The sequence below is a fragment of the Anomaloglossus baeobatrachus genome, chromosome 6, assembly GCF_048569485.1.
Source record: "Anomaloglossus baeobatrachus isolate aAnoBae1 chromosome 6, aAnoBae1.hap1, whole genome shotgun sequence".
Classification (NCBI taxonomy): Eukaryota; Metazoa; Chordata; class Amphibia; order Anura; family Aromobatidae; genus Anomaloglossus; species Anomaloglossus baeobatrachus.
In genome coordinates, this window is record NC_134358.1 from 386,995,076 (window position 1) to 387,015,932 (window position 20,857).

Below are 20,857 nucleotides of genomic sequence, written 5' to 3' on the forward strand. Positions count from 1 at the left end.
GAACATTTTTTTTCCTGGCATTTTCATATTCTTTAGATAATACAGTATATATACAGTGCCTACAAGTAGTATTCAACCCCCTGCAGATTTAGCAGGTTTACACATTCGGAATTGACTTGGCATTGTGACATTTGGACTGTAGATCAGCCTGGAACTGTGAAATGCACTGCAGCAAAAAAGAATGTTATTTATTTTTTTATTTATTTTTTTTTTAAATTGTGAAACGTTTATTCAGAGGGTCATTTATTATTCAACCCCTCAAACCACAAGAATTCTGTTTGGTTCCCCTAAAGTATTAAGAAGTATTTCAGGCACAAAGAACAATGAGCTTCACATGTTTGGATTAATTATCTCTTTTTCCAGCCTTTTCTGACTAATTAAGACCCTCCCCAAACTTATGAACAGCACTCATACTTGGTCAACATGGGAAAGACAAAGGAGCATTCCAAGGCCATCAGAGACAAGATCGTGGAGGGTCACAAGGCTGGCAAGGGGTACAAAACCCTTTCCAAGGAGTTGGCCCTACCTGTCTCCACTGTTGGGAGCATCATCCGGAAGTGGAAGGCTTATGGAACTACTGTTAGCCTTCCACGGCCTGGACAGCCTTTGAAAGTTTCCACCCGTGTCGAGGCCAGGCTTGTCCAAAGAGTCAAGGCTAATCCAAGGACAACAAGGAAGGAGCTCCGGGAAGATCTCATGGCAGTGGGGGACATTGGTTTCAGTCAATACCATAAGTAACGTACTCCACCGCAATGGTCTCCGTTCCAGACGAGCCCGTAAGGTACCTTTACTTTCAAAGTGTCATGTCAAGGCTCGTCTACAGTTTGCTCATGATCACTTGGAGGACTCTGAGACAGACTGGTTCAAGGTTCTCTGGTCTGATGAGACCAAGATCGAGATCTTTGGTGCCAACCACACACGTGACGTTTGGAGACTGGATGGCACTGCATACGACCCCAAGAATACCATCCCTACAGTCAAGCATGGTGGTGGCAGCATCATGCTGTGGGCCTGTTTCTCAGCCAAGGGGCCTGGCCATCTGGTCCGCATCCATGGGAAGATGGATAGCACGGCCTATCTGGAGATTTTGGCCAAGAACCTCCGCTCCTCCATCAAGGATCTTAAGATGGGTCGTCATTTCATCTTCCATCAAGACAACGACCCAAAGCACACAGCCAAGAAAACCAAGGCCTGGTTCAAGAGGGAAAAAAACAAGGTGCTGCAGTGGCCTAGTCAGTCTCCTGACCTTAACCCAATTGAAAACTTGTGGAAGGAGCTCAAGATTAAAGTCCACATGAGACACCCAAAGAACCTAGATAACTTGGAGAAGATCTGCATGGAGGAGTGGGCCAAGATAACTCCAGAGACCTGTGCTGGCCTGATCAGGTCTTATAAAAGACGATTATTAGCTGTAATTGCAAACAAGGGTTATTCCACAAAATATTAAACCTAGGGGTTGAATAATAATTGACCCACACTTTTATGTTGAAAATTTATTAAAATTTAACTGAGCAACATAACTTGTTGGTTTGTAAGATTTATGCATCTGTTAATAAATCCTGCTCTTGTTTGAAGTTTGCAGGCTCTAACTTATTTGCATCTTATCAAACCTGCTAAATCTGCAGGGGGTTGAATACTACTTGTAGGCACTGTATATATCTATATATATATCTATATATATATATATATATATATATATATATATATATATATATATATAAAACAATGTCATAGGTAGAGCATGCAGCATTTTAAAAAATAACTAGATAAAAATACCAGAAAAAGACTAAACAAACAAAAAAAATGCATTTTCTTTTTATAGTGAGCTTTTTATATCAACTTATATGTACTGTCTGGTGACAGTGTTTTATGGCAACACAAAATGGTAGGACTTAGAAATCAGAAAAAAATAGTTCAAGGACTATCTCACTATGAACATTTTTCCAGTAGTGTGGCCTTCTTCTATGGTAGGTAGAGATGAGCGGACCCATTTACGTTCGGATTGACATTAGTTAAGTTTGTTTCAGGACCCAGACTTGACCTGAAGTTGTTCCCGGAGCCGGAACCCCATATAAGTCAATGGGGATCCGAAAGAAATGGGCTTGACTTGAGTAACGAATATAATGGAAGCCAATGATTGGGCAGTTTGGCTATCCATCCACAAACAGCCAGCCATAAACAGCATTTCCAGTGCAGGGTTTTGGGATTGTTTGTACACGCAGCATCTGAAAATGTTGTTTTGGCCCCCAAAGTCATTCAGAGACTGCAAGCGGCTCTCACTGGCCGAGCACCAAGCGTATCTGAACACAGTAATGCTCAATCAAGTGGTTAGCATATGAACAGCATCCGAACTCGGAAACAGATATTTTTTTTTTTGTAAAACATCGTGTTTCGGGTTCGAGCCCTGGATGCCGAATGTACGGTAAGAATCCTGACTTTTACAGCTTGGGTTCACTCTTCTCTAATGGTAGGCATACTACTATATACATATACTTTGTGTTTTAGAAAATAGGTCTATTAAGTTTTATTTCTAGCTATTCATTTGGAAATATATCGCCAAGTAAAATTTATGGGTTTAATAATACTTTTTTAACACAATTCTGTAAGCAACCAACAAAAGAGGACTTCAAGGGTGGAATAGGCATTGTTACAATGGCAGTACTCCATAAAAATATAAGAATTGACCATTAATAATAGAAGATATGTCTGAGATTTGAACTGAACATCTTCTTCGAAAGCGGGTCCTACCTTTGTGATGTTTTCTTGTATTTTCTCCTGGAAGAAAAAAAATCAGAACATGAAGTCTGGGAGAATATCTTAATAATGAATGTTGTCTCTCACGCTCATGATTGTTCTTAGAATGGAGGATGGGTAGTGATTAACAACCAGCTACAAGATCAGCTGGATTTACAGCTACGAAACTGTGAACAGGTAAAAATGATGATGAATTCCAAATAATAGAAGTACTTTGTGCTGCTCTGGCAGGAGATGAAACCAATTAACACATTTGGAATAAAATAAATGAGCTATAGTGAGGAGTAAGGACTTGTTAAGGCGAGCTGATAAAGTGTTGCTAGGAAAAAATTGCTGACATGGGTTAAAGGCACAAGAAAAAAAATTGAGCAGGTACGTCTCCTTTTATCTGCTTTACCTCTAAGCTCATATAAAGTCACTTTGACACCTAAGTGCTTTGTTATAAGAAGCAAGGGAATGTTATTGGCACCAATAAAAGTATTTTCATCAACTAAAAAAATCTCAAATACTCTATTTGGTGTACCATTCCACTGATCCCAATACAAAGGTGGGAAATCAATTTCTAACACCTTAACCCTAAGAAATATTTGGTAACCTCCTTGTTTGTGCTGGATCAGCTTCATGACCGTGAACTATGAAAAATCTTGGACCCTAATTCATCAAAGCAACTAAGTAACAATTTGAAAATTTCCCCAAAATTTTAAGCAACATACAGTTGCGCAAAAAAATTGTGACTTCTGGTGTTTTCAGGTCAGTTTTGGACAGCGCTATCAAAATGAGCACAGCTGGGGCAGAATATGGCGTGGCTAGAAATTTTACTCCAGTCAATAACCAGACTAAGATTTGTGGCAAGGAGCATGGAAGGGCACACCACCTTTAAGACGGTTGTGAATAATGAAGAAGAGTTCGCCACTTAATGAATCAGGTATTTGTCACTCAAACCCAAACTTTCCTCAAGACTGGTGAGAATTGGTGCCTTGGATTTCCAAACCCTTCTATGACTTTTGAGATGATTTGGTCAAGCCAAAACCTCCTGGACAACAGCAATTCTGGAAAGTTTCTTATGCGTAATGCTGGGATGCTCTGTCACCAAATTAATTCTCATTGTCTATAGACAAATTCAGAAGGGTAAAACGCTGCTTTACACGCTTCAATATCTCATGCGATCGCATTTGCGATCGCACCCGTTCCCATCATTTCTGCGGCACAGGCAATTTGTTGCCTGTGTCGCACAATGCTGTAACCCCCCGTCACACATACTTACCTTCCAAACAACGTCGCTGTGGGCGGCGAACATCCACTATCTGAAGGGGGAGGGACGTTAGGCATCACAGCGATGTCACACAGCGGCCGGCCAGTAACATCCCGCCCACCTCCTTCCTTCCGCAGGTAAGCTGTGTTCGTCGTTCCCGGGGTGTCACACAGAGCGATGTGTGCTGCCTCGGGAACATTGAACAACCGGACGTTCGATTTTAGAAAATGAGTGATGTGTCAACGATGAACGAGAAAGTGAGTATTTCTGCTCGTTCATAGCTGTCACAGGCTACAATATCACTAACGATGCTGGATGTGCATCACTTACGACGTAACCACGCCGACATCTCGTTAGATATATCGTAGTGTGTAAAACCCGCTTAAGTGGGTATGGAATGAGAGTAGATGGGGAAATTCTGTAAAAGTGGTGAAATCTCAAAGTTTTGTTGGTACTGTAAAGAACATATTTTAATTTTGGAAACAAACACACTGTTACAAACATACAATGTGTGAATATAGCCAAGAATAGAATATGGGATGACTGACAATGTAGTGAAGAGGCTGCAGAAAAAGGGGCAATACATTAGATATGATGACTAATTGCCCCGCTTCATGTGTGAACACATTTTGTTTTTGATACATTTCATGAAATATATATCCTGCCATGTGTGTACACTTTGTAATAAAATGAAAACTTGCAAAAAACAACTAAAAATAGGCTGTTGATAAGATATGATCAATGTATTTTGTGCACATTTGTTATTTTTTATCGTTCTATTCATCAGTCATATATTACATGAAATGTAAATTACATGGTAATGAGAATGTGGCATAATTCATACAGTATGTTAAATCATTTTGTTCAGCCCTCATATGATAAAAAATAAAAACAATATCACTGATGAGATTTGCTTTGGTCACCATCTGGAAAAGCATATTAAAATCTGGACACATTTTAGGCTCTGTTTGCACTTGCATTCGGGATTTCCATCAAGCTTTCTGGTATTTTGACAGTGAGAATAGCATAGTTTGTAGCACTTTTCGCATCATGTTTGGTATAATACAAGAGCATGCATAATGTGTTTATTAATTATGTAATGCTTAGGTGACTATTTATAATGCCAGTTTATTATTTTTGTTGCTTCTATCAGTAGCATTCATTTTTTGCCATCACGCTAGATGGAAGTGACTGTTCACACTGTATACGAGCCGTTAGTAGGAAATAAATATCCAGACTACTTTCTGATGAATATTTCAGACCAAAGACTCCATGTATGCTACTATATAATTGTAAAGTGGCATACCTCAGTCGTTCACTGTAATTGTGTCAAAATATGTAAGACTAGCAAAAATGTGCACGCGGCTGATGCATTCACTGTGGTGGACCATTATATAAGTGCACGTTTTTGCCAGTTGAGCTCTTTTAAACTTTTCCCTTATCTGCAAGTTTCTAAAAATGTGTATTTTTTCTCAATCCTTACTCAGTGGAGGGTTTTAGATCTAACCAGATGTCTTATCATCACTGTTTCCTTCCAAACCTTCATACTTTTACGGGATCAATGAAAGATTGGATGTAAGTTTCCAGTCGTGTTCCTCTTCTCTCTGTATTCTATTTCTGCATAAATCTAGAGACCTTAATGGCAATGGAGGAGGTGAAGCATTTACTGAGAGACTGCAGGCAAGAAAAGAACAACTGTAGGCTGCAGGATAGTGAGGAAGATGCTGGATTTTCCTATTTTATTACAATGTCATTTATTTAAAGGGCAGGGGCCAGTGGCAGATACAGACAGTAGAGGGTCCCTGTGCAAGAACAGTATATGGGCCCTTTGCTGTCCAAATATTATCCTAATGCACAATGCCACCTGTTTTCGGGGTAGAAACGATTTTGCTACCTCTTGTGCAGCGGCAGAGGTTGAACCAATGATATGTCTGTTCCTGGCAGGGGCACATGGCCAAAGATTCTCTCATCTGAGAGAATCGGGCTGATTATGATCAACTTCCAGCATACTGTGATCAGAGTGTCAACATTAGAGTTGAGCGCGGTTCGTGGTTCGTGGTTCTCCAGTTCTAGGCTCGAGTGATTTTGGGGCATGTTCTAGATCGAACTAGAACTCGAGCTTTTTGTAAAAGCTCGATAGTTCTAGAAACGTTCGAGAACGGTTCTAGCAGCCAAAAAACAGCTAAATCTTAGCTTGGTTTCTGCTGTAATAGTGTAAGTCACTCTGTGAATCAAACTATTATCACATTTCAGTGTATAGTGTGCGTGAACAGCGCCTTCAGATCACTGCTGTTTCTATAATGGCGATCGCCATTTTTTTTTTTTTTTTCCTTGTCTTCCTTCCCTAAGCGCGCGCGTCTTGTGGGGCTGGCCAGCATGTCAGCCAATCACAGACACACACACACCTAAGTGGACTTTGAGGCAGAGAAGCAACGGCATGTGTGATAGGATCTGCATGTCACATGTCCCTGCATTATAAAACCGGACATTTTCTTCACGATCGCCATTATCTGCCTTCTGCGTCTTTGGTGTCAGACATCACTGTCGCAGTTCCGTCCTTTGTCCTATCGCCGATACAGCTGTATGCGCTGCATACACAGCGTTAGACAGCTTAGGGAGAGCACATTCTAGCAGTCCTTTTAAGGGCTCGTACCGGCAGGGTCAGAGAGCCATAGGTGACAGGTCCTGCAAACAGCAACAGCGTCTGTGTAGCCCAGGTCAGGGATTTCCTCCCTGCATTTCACCATTAGGAGGGAATAGAAAGGCAGGCTTCCATTCCTCTACCCAGAGCACCACAATCCTGCCACTGTACCCTCTTGTCCTCTGCACACTCCAACTCATTCTAACTAAGCCATTATACTAGCAAACACTCAGTGTACCTAGTGGCATCCTATCTGTGGCTATTGGACTTTGCTATAGTCCCACTAGTGCAAAGACATTTGCAGAGCACATCTGCCTGCATTGCACACTCCAAGTTTTTTAAACTAAGCCATTTTACTAGCAAACACTCAGTGTACCTAGTGGCATCCTATACGTGGCTATTGGACTTTGCTATAGTCCCACTAGGGACAAGACATTTGCAGAGCGCATCTGCCTGCGTTGCACACTCCAACAAATTATAACGAAGCCATTATACTAGCAAACACTCAGTGTACCTAGTGGCATCCTATACGTGGCTATTGGACTTTGCTATAGTCCCACTAGTGCCAAGACATTTGCAGAGCACATCTGCCTGCATTGCACACTCCAAGTTTTTTAAACTAAGCAATTTTACTAGCAAACACTCAGTGTACCTAGTGGCATCCTATACGTGGCTATTGGACTTTGCTATAGTCCCACTAGTGCAAAGACATTAGCAGAGCACATCTGCCTGCATTGCACACTCCAAGTTTTTTAAACTCAGCCATTATACTAGCACACACTCAGTGTACCTAGTGGCATCCTATACGTGGCTATTGGACTTTGCTATAGTCCCACTAGTGCCAAGACATTTGCAGAGCGCATCTGCCTGCGTTGCACACTCCAACTAATTATAACGAAGCCATTATACTAGCACACACTCAGTGTACCTAGTGGCATCCTATACGTGGCTATTGGACTTTGCTATAGTCCCACTAGTGCCAAGACATTTGCAGAGCGCATCTGCCTGCGTTGCACACTACAACAAATTATAACGAAGCCATTATACTAGCAAACACTCAGTGTACCTAGTGGCATCCTATACGTGGCTATTGGACTTTGCTATAGTCCCACTAGTGCCAAGACATTTGCAGAGCGCATCTGCCTGCGTTGCACACTCCAACTAATTATAACGAAGCCATTATACTAGCAAACACTCAGTGTACCTAGTGGCATCCTATACGTGGCTATTGGACTTTGCTATAGTCCCACTAGTGCCAAGACATTTGCAGAGCGCATCTGCCTGCGTTGCACACTACAACAAATTATAACGAAGCCATTATACTAGCAAACACTCAGTGTACCTAGTGGCATCCTATACGTGGCTATTGGACTTTGCTATAGTCCCACTAGTGCCAAGACATTTGCAGCACGTCTGCCTGCGTTGCACACTCCAACGAATTATAACTAAGTTACATTGTCAGGGATATTTATTCTTTATTATTCTGCTGTTAATAAAGCTAGACCACCACTGCAATCTTCACCACCTCTCAATTTTTACTACCACATTTTCAGTCCACAATCTTGTCGCAATCAACATGAGTGGCAAAATGACAGATGCTGGTGGAAAGGGGAAGAGGCGTGGTGGAAAAGGCAAAAAATGTTTTGTCAGTGGGGAAGGTGGCAAAGCTCCATTATCATCTGCTGAAGATAGACCATCTACTAGCAAAAGTAAGATGTCTACTACTTATTGTGGACAATCCGATGTGCTCCCTTTTTTACGGACACGAACAAGAGGAACAAAGGTAGATGATGGGCAAAAAAGGAAAATGCTTGAATGGATCTCAAGTGGTCCAACAAGTGCCCTCTCAGCCACTTCAAGTACCGCATCCAAAAAACACCATTCCTCTGAGTTGTCATCCCAATCACACTTGATTTCTCCCAGCTCTGAAGTCTCCATCAGCCCTGCACAGTATGGTGGAACTGAGATGGCTGAGTCTGCAGAGCTGTTCAGTCACACTATAGCCTGGGAATCAGAGGTCTGCTCCCAAGCTACAGTGAGTACAGAACAGGAAATGGTCTGCAGTGATGCCCAGAACCTTTGTGACTCAGATTCAGGCCGTGAGGACCAAGTTTCTGAGCATAATGTTGACCCTTTGTCACAAACTGTAACACCTGTGGTTATAGACAATGAGGAACATACTGATGAAGATGAGACGCAGATACCCGATTGGGATGACAACTTAAATATTCGGTCAGGGCAAGAAGAGGCTCGGTCTGAGGGGGAGGGGAGTGCAAACACAACAATTGATGATGACGTTCTAGATCCCACCTACTGTCAACCCCCAGTCAGGCACTCGAGGAGGTCAACAGAGGCGGTGGAGGAGGATGCAACCGACGACGAAGTTACCTTGCGCCTTCCTGGACAGAGTCGGAGCACTGGTAGCACGTCTACAACTGCATCCTCAGCCACCACTCTGCCTATGAGCATTATTCGGGGTGGATCAACAGGTCGCATGGCCTCTAAGCCTTGCCTAGCCTGGGCCTTTTTTCACATCGAAAAAGATCGCCCAACTCATGTGATATGTAACATTTGTCATGATTCTGTTAGTAGAGGTCAAAACCTCAGCAGTTTGACAACTTCTTCCATGAATCGTCACATGAATAAATATCATAAGTCCCGGTGGGAAGCTCACCGTGCTGCAATGCCGGCTAGCGGAGCGAACCATCCACCGCCCGCCCCTTCCAGTGCATCCGCGCGCTCTTCATCTTCTAGGACTGTGGGGACAGCTGTCACACCTGTTTTTCCACGCAAAACTTCCACCACTGTAACCGCAACAGGCAGTTTGCTTGTAAGGTCGTCAGTTGGTTTGGAAGGGGAAACAAGTGAGTGTGTACAGCTCTCTCAGACATCGATAGCACCAACGTTGGATGAAGGCAACATCATGTCTCCGCCTGCACTTTCCTCACAAACCTGCATTTTTCCAGGGACACCCTACTCAACACCGTCTACACACAGCAGCCAGATCTCTGTCCCTCAGATGTGGTCAAATAAAAGGCCACTTCCTCCGACCCATGACAAAGCTAAGAGGTTGACTCTATCCCTCTGTAAGCTGTTGGCTACCGAAATGCTGCCTTTCCGCCTAGTGGACACACAGGATTTTAGAGACCTTATGTCTGTCGCTGTGCCCCAGTACCAGATGCCTAGTCGCCACTACTTCTCTAAGAAAGGTGTGCCCGCGCTACACCAGCATGTCGCACACAACATCACCGCTTCCTTGAGAAACTCTGTGTGTGAACGGGTGCATTTCACCACCGATACTTGGACCAGTAAGCATGGACAGGGACGTTACATGTCGCTGACTGGGCACTGGGTAACTATGGTGATAGATGGTGAAGGGTCTGCTGCACAAGTCTTGCCGTCCCCACGACTTGTGTGTCAATCCTCTGTCTGTCCAAGTTCCGCCACAGCTTCTGCATCCTCCACCTCATCTGGGTCCTCCACCTCCGCCCCAAGCCTGCCTGGTCAGGCCACCAGCGTTCTCACTGCGCAGAAGGAATCACGCACGCCTCATTACTATGCTGGCAGCCGAGCGCAACGGCATCAGGCGGTCTTTAGCTTGACATGTCTTGGTAATAAGAGTCACACAGCTGAGGAGTTGTGGTCAGCTCTGCGGTCCGAGTTTAATAAATGGTTGTCTCCACTCAACCTGCAGCCTGGTAAGGCCGTGTGCGACAATGCTGCAAACCTGGGTGCGGCCCTTCGCCTGGGCAAGGTGACACACGTACCTTGTATGGCTCACGTGTTGAACCTTGTCGTGCAGCAATTTTTAACACACTATCCCGGCCTAGATGGCCTTCTGAACAGGGCACGAAAACTGTCTGCTCACTTCCGGCGTTCAAGCGCCGCAGCTGAGCGACTTGCATCGCTCCAGAAGTCTTTCGGCCTGCCGGTTCATCGCCTGAAATGCGATGTGGCGACACGCTGGAATTCAACTCTACACATGTTACAGCGACTGTGGCAGCACCGCAGAGCCCTGGTGCAATACGTCATGACGTATAGCCTGGGCCAACGAGATGCAGAGGTGGGGCAGATCACCCTGATGGAGTGGTCTCAGATCAAGGACCTATGCACCCTTCTGCACAGTTTCGACATGGCGACGAATATGTTTAGCTCTGACAATGCCATTATCAGCATGACGATTCCAGTCATTTACATGCTGGAGCACACGCTAAACACTATTCGGAGTCAGGGGGTGGGACAACATGAAGGGGAGGAACTACAGGAGGATTCATATGTGCAAGGGACAACAACATCACCAAGATCCAGACGTTCATCATCACCAACGCAGCAGGCATGGGACCATGGGGAACAGGGATCGACAAGGGCGCATAGTAGCAGGCGAAATGTTGAGCAAGGTGCAGGAGAACATGAAGAAATGGAGGACGAACTGTCCATGGACATGGAAGACTCAGCGGATGAGGGAGACCTTGGTCAAATTTCAGTTGAAAGAGGTTGGGGGGAGATGTCAGAGGAAGAAAGAACGGTTAGCACCTCTATGCCACAAACACAGCGTGGACTTGGTCCGCATGGCTGCGCAAGACACATGAGTGCCTTCTTGTTGCACTACCTCCAACATGACAGTCGTATTGTCAAAATTAGAAGTGATGATGACTACTGGATTGCCACACTATTAGATCCCCGGTACAAGTCCAAATTTTGTGACATAATTCCAGCCATAGAAAGGGACGCACGTATGCAGGAGTATCAGCAGAAGCTGTTACTCGATCTTAGCTCGGCTTTTCCACCAAACAACCGTGCAGGTGCAGGGAGGGAATCTCCCAGTTGTAACTTGACAAACATGGGACGGTCTCGTCATCTTCACCAGTCTACCCGTACCAGTAGGACCGTATCTGGTGCCGGTAACAGCAATTTTATGGAATCTTTTCATAATTTTTTTAGACCCTCTTTTGCAAGGCCACCAGAGACAACAAGTCTGACACATACTCAACGGCTGGAGAGGATGATACAGGAGTATCTCCAAATGAACATCGATGCCATGACTGTGCAACTGGAGCCTTGCTCCTTTTGGGCTTCAAACATAGAAAAATGGCCAGAGCTCTCCAGTTACGCCTTGGAGATTTTGTCGTGTCCAGCTGCCAGCGTTGTCTCTGAACGTGTATTCAGTGCTGCTGGGTGTGTGCTGACAGATAAGCGCACGCGTCTGTCCAGTGACAATGTGGACAGACTGACGTTCATCAAAATGAACAAGTCATGGATCCAGAAGGAATTTACTACCCCTGTGTCATCCTGGGGAGAGTAAATGCTTGTGGATTTGGAATGTGCTTGATGCAAATCAAAACATCCTGTTTGCAACTAGGGCCCAAGTGCTGCCACTGATGGGGTGGGTGTCTGTGTGGCCCAATTTTTGGAAAAAAGGGAGACTCCGCTTGGAGTAACCCTTGCTTGCTGTGTTTTTAAAAGAAGCCAAGATGAACAGAGCTGGGATCAGGAAAGACTTTGCTACCTACCCCGGTGTCATCCTGGGGACGGATAAGAATGGCGTATTTTTGAATGTGCTTGATGCAAATCAAAACATCCTGTTTGCAACTAGGGCCCAAGTGCTGCCACTGATGGGGTGGGTGTCTGTGTGGCCCAATTTTTGGAAAAAAAGGGAGACTCCGCTTGGAGTAACCCTTGCTTACATTGTTTTTAAAAGAAGCCAAGATGAACAAGTCATGGATCAGCAAAGACTTTATCTACGTACCCCGGTGTCATCCTGGGGACGGATAAGAATGGCGTATTTTTGAATGTGCTTGATGCAAATCAAAACATCCTGTTTGCAACTAGGGCCCAAGTGCTGCCACTGATGGGGTGGGTGTCTGTGTGGCCCAATTTTTGGAAAAAAAGGGAGACTCCGCTTGGAGTAACCCTTGCTTACATTGTTTTTAAAAGAAGCCAAGATGAACAAGTCATGGATCAGCAAAGACTTTATCTACGTACCCCGGTGTCATCCTGGGGACGGATAAGAATGGCGTATTTTTGAATGTGCTTGATGCAAATCAAAACATCCTGTTTGCAACTAGGGCCCAAGTGCAGCCACTGATGGGGTGGGTGTCTGTGTGGCCCAATTTTTGGAAAAAAGGGAGACTCCGCTTTGAGTAACCCTTGCTTGCTGTGTTTTTAAAAGAAGCCAAGATGAACAGAGCTGGGATCAGGAAAGACTTTGCTACCTACCCCGGTGTCATCCTGGGGACGGATAAGAATGGCGTATTTTTGAATGTGCTTGATGCAAATCTAGCTGTGAAGTGTACAACTGGGGCACAACTGCTGCCACTGAAGGGGTGGGTGTGTGTGGGCCCAATTTTTGGAAAAAAGGGAGACTCCGCTTGGAGTAACCCTTGCTTGCTGTGTTTTTAAAAGAAGCCAAGATGAACAGAGCTGGGATCAGGAAAGACTTTGCTACCTACCCCGGTGTCATCCTGGGGACGGATAAGAATGGCGTATTTTTGAATGTGCTTGATGCAAATCTAGCTGTGAAGTGTACAACTGGGGCACAACTGCTGCCACTGAAGGGGTGGGTGTGTGTGGGCCCAATTTTTGGAAAAAAGGGAGACTCCGCTTGGAGTAACCCTTGCTTGCTGTGTTTTTAAAAGAAGCCAAGATGAACAGAGCTGGGATCAGGAAAGACTTTGCTACCTACCCCGGTGTCATCCTGGGGACGGATAAGAATGGCGTATTTTTGAATGTGCTTGATGCAAATCAAAACATCCTGTTTGCAACTAGGGCCCAAGTGCTGCCACTGATGGGGTGGGTGTCTGTGTGGCCCAATTTTTGGAAAAAAAGGGAGACTCCGCTTGGAGTAACCCTTGCTTACATTGTTTTTAAAAGAAGCCAAGATGAACAAGTCATGGATCAGCAAAGACTTTATCTACGTACCCCGGTGTCATCCTGGGGACGGATAAGAATGGCGTATTTTTGAATGTGCTTGATGCAAATCAAAACATCCTGTTTGCAACTAGGGCCCAAGTGCTGCCACTGATGGGGTGGGTGTCTGTGTGGCCCAATTTTTGGAAAAAAAGGGAGACTCCGCTTGGAGTAACCCTTGCTTACATTGTTTTTAAAAGAAGCCAAGATGAACAAGTCATGGATCAGCAAAGACTTTATCTACGTACCCCGGTGTCATCCTGGGGACGGATAAGAATGGCGTATTTTTGAATGTGCTTGATGCAAATCAAAACATCCTGTTTGCAACTAGGGCCCAAGTGCTGCCACTGATGGGGTGGGTGTCTGTGTGGCCCAATTTTTGGAAAAAAGGGAGACTCCGCTTGGAGTAACCCTTGCTTGCTGTGTTTTTAAAAGAAGCCAAGATGAACAGAGCTGGGATCAGGAAAGACTTTGCTACCTACCCCGGTGTCATCCTGGGGACGGATAAGAATGGCGTATTTTTGAATGTGCTTGATGCAAATCTAGCTGTGAAGTGTACAACTGGGGCACAACTGCTGCCACTGAAGGGGTGGGTGTGTGTGGGCCCAATTTTTGGAAAAAAGGGAGACTCCGCTTGGAGTAACCCTTGCTTGCTGTGTTTTTAAAAGAAGCCAAGATGAACAGAGCTGGGATCAGGAAAGACTTTGCTACCTACCCCGGGTTCATCCTGGGGACGGATAAGAATGGCGTATTTTTGAATGTGCTTGATGCAAATCAAAACATCCTGTTTGCAACTAGGGCCCAAGTGCTGCCACTGATGGGGTGGGTGTCTGTGTGGCCCAATTTTTGGAAAAAAAGGGAGACTCCGCTTGGAGTAACCCTTGCTTACATTGTTTTTAAAAGAAGCCAAGATGAACAAGTCATGGATCAGCAAAGACTTTATCTACGTACCCCGGTGTCATCCTGGGGACGGATAAGAATGGCGTATTTTTGAATGTGCTTGATGCAAATCAAAACATCCTGTTTGCAACTAGGGCCCAAGTGCTGCCACTGATGGGGTGGGTGTCTGTGTGGCCCAATTTTTGGAAAAAAGGGAGACTCCGCTTGGAGTAACCCTTGCTTGCTGTGTTTTTAAAAGAAGCCAAGATGAACAGAGCTGGGATCAGGAAAGACTTTGCTACCTACCCCGGTGTCATCCTGGGGACGGATAAGAATGGCGTATTTTTGAATGTGCTTGATGCAAATCTAGCTGTGAAGTGTACAACTGGGGCACAACTGCTGCCACTGAAGGGGTGGGTGTGTGTGGGCCCAATTTTTGGAAAAAAGGGAGACTCCGCTTGGAGTAACCCTTGCTTGCTGTGTTTTTAAAAGAAGCCAAGATGAACAGAGCTGGGATCAGGAAAGACTTTGCTACCTACCCCGGTGTCATCCTGGGGACGGATAAGAATGGCGTATTTTTGAATGTGCTTGATGCAAATCTAGCTGTGAAGTGTACAACTGGGGCACAACTGCTGCCACTGAAGGGGTGGGTGTGTGTGGGCCCAATTTTTGGAAAAAAGGGAGACTCCGCTTGGAGTAACCCTTGCTTGCTGTGTTTTTAAAAGAAGCCAAGATGAACAGAGCTGGGATCAGGAAAGACTTTGCTACCTACCCCGGTGTCATCCTGGGGACGGATAAGAATGGCGTATTTTTGAATGTGCTTGATGCAAATCAAAACATCCTGTTTGCAACTAGGGCCCAAGTGCTGCCACTGATGGGGTGGGTGTCTGTGTGGCCCAATTTTTTGAAAAAAAGGGAGACTCCGCTTGGAGTCACCTTGCGGTGTTTTACATGATTTTAGAAGGGCGTGCCATGCCTATATCTGTGTGTCCTCCTCTTTTTCCTTGTCCAGCTGTTTTGTTTTCGCATGAGTATATGTCCTTGTCACTTTCCAATGTGTTTGAGTTGTTTGTCACCTTTAGGACACCTTTGAGGGTGTTTTCTAGGTGTTTTTCTGTGTTTGTGATTGCCTGCCATTGTTTCCTATGCAGTTCGAGTTCGGTTCGTCGAACGTTCGACGAACCGAACTCGAACGGGAGGTCCGTTCGGCGAACCAACCTCGAGCCGAACCGCGACCGGTTCGCTCATCTCTAGTCAACATAGTGTGATCCGAGTGTCAGCGTAGGGTGATTAGGGTGTCAGTATACTACGATCAGAGTGTCAGCAGAGTGCGATCTGAGTGTCAGCATAGTGCGATCCGAGTGTCAACATAGTGTGATCCGAGTGTCAGTATGACGCCCTGGCGCGCCAGGTGGTCACACAGAATAAGCCCCCGCATAACACCTTCCCTCACAGGGTTACACCTAGCCAACAAAACCCTAGTCACCCCTCCCAGGGTAGGAAAGGCACACCAGTGGGCGGGACCAGGTGGATGGAGAACGCCCTCCGAGGGGTCTGGAGATCCCGAGGCAGGAAAAGCAGTGGTTGAAAGTTGTAGTTCAAGTGAAAAGGTGTCAGTCTAGTGGAGTGGAGTAGTTGAGAGGAGAAAGTGAAGTGGAAGTCAGAAAGGAAAGGCGTCGGGTTTGGAGCCCCGGAGTACTGGCTAGGTGGCAGACGGTGGTCCGTGTCTGTCAGGAGATGGGAAAACGGCTGCCAGAGATACGAGGTGGACCAGGACAGGGTAGGAGCCTGCTGGTACCGACACCGGAGAACCGACCTGGAAACCGTGCACAGAGGGGGTACTTGGACCCTGAAGCCAGAACCGGAACCAATGGCCTAGCTAATTAACCAATTGAGAACAGGATTATAGGTCCTGTTCCAACCAAAGTCCCAAAAGCAGACAACAGCCCACTGCGGGGGATAGGGCATCTGCCAGGGCCCGGTAGATCCCAAGGGCCAGCGTCAGCGGGCAAGGCTCCCAACAAAAGTACCGAGAGCGGACTCCTGTGTTCCACACCGGGAAGTCCACCACACCGAAAACACAGTGCAGAGGAAAGTGACACAGACCATCACCCCGGGTGAGGGACCAGAATACACCCGGTCGCGGTGGCAGGCCACCAGAACCTTGGTTTACCATTGGACTTGTGTAATTCATTCAATTGTGAGTAAACTAACATCCCCCGGTCTGACCGGGCGCGCCGGCCCCTGCAATCACCATCCTCAGCACAGAGACACTGGGCCCCGGGGCATCCATCCCTACCCACAGAGGGGTTAACATCCAGCTGCCATTCCATCGCCCCCGGGTGCCCCACAACAGCAGCGGTGGTGCCACACTTCACCACACACCATGGGTGGTGTCACAGAGTGTTTACGGCAAGTCCCATACAAATACGTCTCCTTTTATTTGAAATGTCCGCGCGACCCACGGGTCCGGAAGAATCCCTTGAGCCACACTGCGGATCCGGATCCGAGCAGCCCGACTGTGGGCACGGGGGGGGCACATCAGCATGGTGTGATCCAAGTGTCAGTGTAGGGTGATCAGGGTGTCAGTATAGTGCGATCAGTGTCAGCACAGTGCGATCTGAGTGTCAGCATAATGTGATCTGAGTATCAGTATAGTGTGATCTGAGTGTCAACATAGTGTGAACTGAGTGTCAACATGGTGTGTTCTGAGTGTCAGCATAGTGTGATCTGACTATCTTGGATGAGATAATCTGAGCACACTTTGAGGAGAATACAAAGAACAAAATGTCTACATCTTCTCCATTCTGTGACTCTGCGGAAATTAGACTGCACTTGGATGTTTCCCACACACTCATTGACTTGCATTGCAGCGTGTGAGCCAAATATCGGATCAATCTCAGACATGTAGCAATTTTTTTCCTTGACCAGACAATGTGAAGAGGAAAAATGTGACTTGAGCAGCCCCATAGACTAACATTGGTCCGAGTGTGATCCGCTGTATTGTCAGACCGCAGTCAGACCGAAAATAGGTCCATCTGCTCCTGTCCTAATATATACTGCTCAAAAAAATAATGGGAACACAAAAAACAAAATGGTATTTTAGTGTTCCCTTTATTTTTTGAACAGTATACATATAAAAGTAACACCAGGTTGGTCTTATAGAAAGCAAGGCATGCAGGTAGAAATTATTTCTTTGTGTAAATCATTTGAACTAGCCTTCTTTTCTAAAATGTAATTTCATAAGTAAAACTCATTAAGGGATGACGGCAGAAGTACTAAATCTACCTACAATTGGAACCATCACTAAATTGAGAGCTTAGAAAAAGCAGTCTTCACATCCACATAAATTTACTTCTATTGATTTAGGGTCCTAATGAAGTAAATGATGTAAATTAAGCATGGTAAATTGTTCGGCAGATGAATTCCCAGGAATCCAATGTGCTATTAGTGTCATTATCCCCACACCTGCGGATTCTTTACATGACGGCTGATGATGCTCACACCAAATTACTAATCCTGTGTATGATTTTGCCGTCTTTAACCCTTCAGTTACGGTGCAGGAAGAAAACAGTCACAGCTGCTCTAAAGTATATCTCATTGCCTGCCCTGCAGACAGTAACAGGCCTATGCGGAAATAAAAAAATATATATATATTTATGGATCAATATGATGAAAACAAATAATATCTCCTCTTCTGGCATTTTTTTTTCATTGAGCAGAGACACAGTACGTGATATAAAATGTTCAAGAGTCAACACAGTTTAAAGAGAACCTGACATCTTATTAATGCTGCTCAAATCATGAGCGGCATAAGTCGAGCACTGGCTCGGATTACAGCTGTGTATGTTTTGCTCTGAAATACTGCAGCATTTCATTATAACATACTTTAAACATTCAGGTGAGGCAGATCCCCAGCAGCATCTCCTTGCCCCTATCCTCTTGACTGACCAGTCATTCTCCACACACACAGGTATGGAGAGACCTGACAGTTTAAAGGAGCAGGCGGGGAGAAGCTACTGGCAAACTTCCTTTGACCAGGCATCCAAAGTGAATCATCTCTGGTTGACTTTTCAAAGAACAGTAATAAGAAAAAGTCCACTCACTTTGAATTGTATGAGGATCATGTTCTGCTTCAGAATGTCACAGTACATGTTGGCATTCATGGTTCCCTCAATGAACTGTAGCTCCCCACTTGGTTGCCACCGCCACACATGCTTGACTCCATCTGAACCAAATAAGTTTATCTTAATCTCATCAGACCACAGGACATGGTTCCAGTAATCCATATCCTTAGACTACTTCTCTTCAGCAAATTGTTTGCACGATTTCTTGTGCATCATCTTTAGAAAAGGCTTCCTTCTGGGATTAAAGCCATGCAGACCAACTTGATGCAGTGTGTAGCGTATGGTCTGAGCACTGAGAGGCTGACTCCCTACCCCTGTAACTTTTGCAGCGATGCTGGCTGTACTCATATGTCTTTTTGAAAATACAACCTCTGGATGGGACACTGAGCATGTACACTCAACTCATTTGGTCAACCATGGCGAGAATTGTTCTGAGTGGAACCTGTCTTGTTATGCTGTATGGCAGTGGCGTAGTTACTGCTTTTGCTACCCGGGGCGGTCGTCAAATTTGACGCCCCACTCCGTTGGCCATCGATAATTCAAAATATATATATAACTTGGGTATCTTGGGTATTGGGTGACAGATGGAGGGGGGTAGCGGCTGATCTGAAGACCGGTGGCTTATGATGGGGAGCAGTGGCTGATGGGGAGAGTGGTGGCAGATGCAGGGGGGCAGCAGCTGATGGGGAGAGCAGTGGTGGATGCAGGGGGGCAGCGGCTGATGGGGAGAGCAGTGCCGGATGGAGAGGGGGCAGCAAATGGAGGAGGGCGGTGGCAGATCCGAGGCAGTAGCGGTGGTGGATCAGGGGCGGTGACTACTGCTGCGGCGCGGCTGAAAGGGGGCAGTGGCGGGGCCAGCGGTGGATCGGGGGCTGATTGGGGGCAGCGGTGGATCAGGGGCACTTACCAAATGGCACTTGCAGGGATCACTCTCCTCAGCTTTTACGGATGAAGTGAAGCTGAGGGGAGTGGTCACCTACAGGTCACCGGTCTCAGATCCAAGGTGATTGGAGAAATCGGTCACAAGGCCAATGTTTCCAATCAGAGCTGGGGGCAGGTGAAACAAAGTTCACCCAGCTCCAGCCAGTAATCAGCTGCACTGATCATGGCTGGATTTCAATGTTTTAGCCATTTTCAATAGCTGAAAAATCACAGTGGCTGTAACTGGCTGAGCGGCGTTCGTCAGCCAATCACAGCCTCCGAAGGTCCGGGGGGGAGACACCACCCCTCCTGAGGTCAGGCAGAGGTCCTCTCCTCCCCGAATCTAAGGTTTTGGCACCGATCACAACCACCGAGGCTCCGGAGCCGTGATTTTGCCATGAGATACTGGGTACGTCATGGGTCGTTAAGTACCAAGTCACCATGACGTACCCAGTATGTCATGGGTCGTTAAGAGGTCAATCAACAATTATTATTTCTTCTATGTTTTTCTATTTTTTACCCCAAAAATGACATCCCCTTGACAGGTGCCGCCTGGGGCGGACCGCCCCCTCCGCCCTCCCTTTGCTACGCCACTGCTGTATGGTCTTGGCCACCGTGCTTCAGCTCAGTTTCAGGATGGTGGTAATCTTCTTATAGCCTAGGTCATCTTTTTGTAGAATAACAATTCTTTTTTCAGATCCTCCAAGAATTCTTTGCCATGGGGTGCCCTGTAGAACTTCCAATGATCTGTGTCGCCCTGGGCAAGCCAGGGGACACGGGTCACAACACCACCACACCCCACACTCCAGGTAGGCACACCAATGCTAACCAGAAATCCTTGTTGCCTTCCTCCAGGAGTCTGATGATGCACACCAGGGGGTGGGCCAGGCGGTTGGCTCCGCCCACCAAGGAGGTCACAGCTCTGGAGGCGGGAGAAACCAGGCAGTTCAGTCAGGGAGGAGGAAGTGGAAGGAGTAAAAGTTAAGCCCAGGCAGGGCAAGTGTGAGGAGCGAAAGAGAGAGAGTAAACAACAGCTAAGTGAAAGTGAAAGAAGTAAAGTGGAACAAGAGAAGGAAAGCCTGAAGGGTCCAGCTTTGTGGAGGGCCAGATCAGCAAGGTCAGCGACGGCGGTGACTGTCTGGAGGGGGACCGTTTGGAAGTTCCTGGAAGGATCCCGTTGGCTGTGTGCCCGGTGGTCTGGAGCAGTGTTCCGAAGGACAGTCAGCACCAGGGCAGGGGCCTCTCGGACCCCGGCAAGGCTAGGAGTCGCCAAATTTGCCGAATCCGTCAGTGAAGGGGACGTAGATCCCCCAACAACCAAGTCCCGATTGAAGGCAACAGCTCAACAATTAGAGGGGAGACACCGCCACCGCCAGG

General features: G+C 46.2%; 1 protein-coding gene across 3 annotated transcripts in view; it reads right to left on the bottom strand.

Moving 5' to 3' along the window:
- The window catches only part of PDE1C (phosphodiesterase 1C), a 1,233,587-nt gene that overhangs the window by 600,469 nt on the left and 612,261 nt on the right, over positions 1-20,857 (bottom strand). The window contains exon 2 of one of the 3 annotated variants that reach the window (XM_075315088.1): positions 2,749-2,775. The exons of the other annotated variants lie outside the window; for them this stretch is intronic. Coding sequence (XP_075171203.1) covers positions 2,749-2,775 — 27 coding nt within the window. The remainder of the gene's footprint in view (positions 1-2,748; positions 2,776-20,857) is intronic. 3 annotated transcript variants of the gene reach the window in all.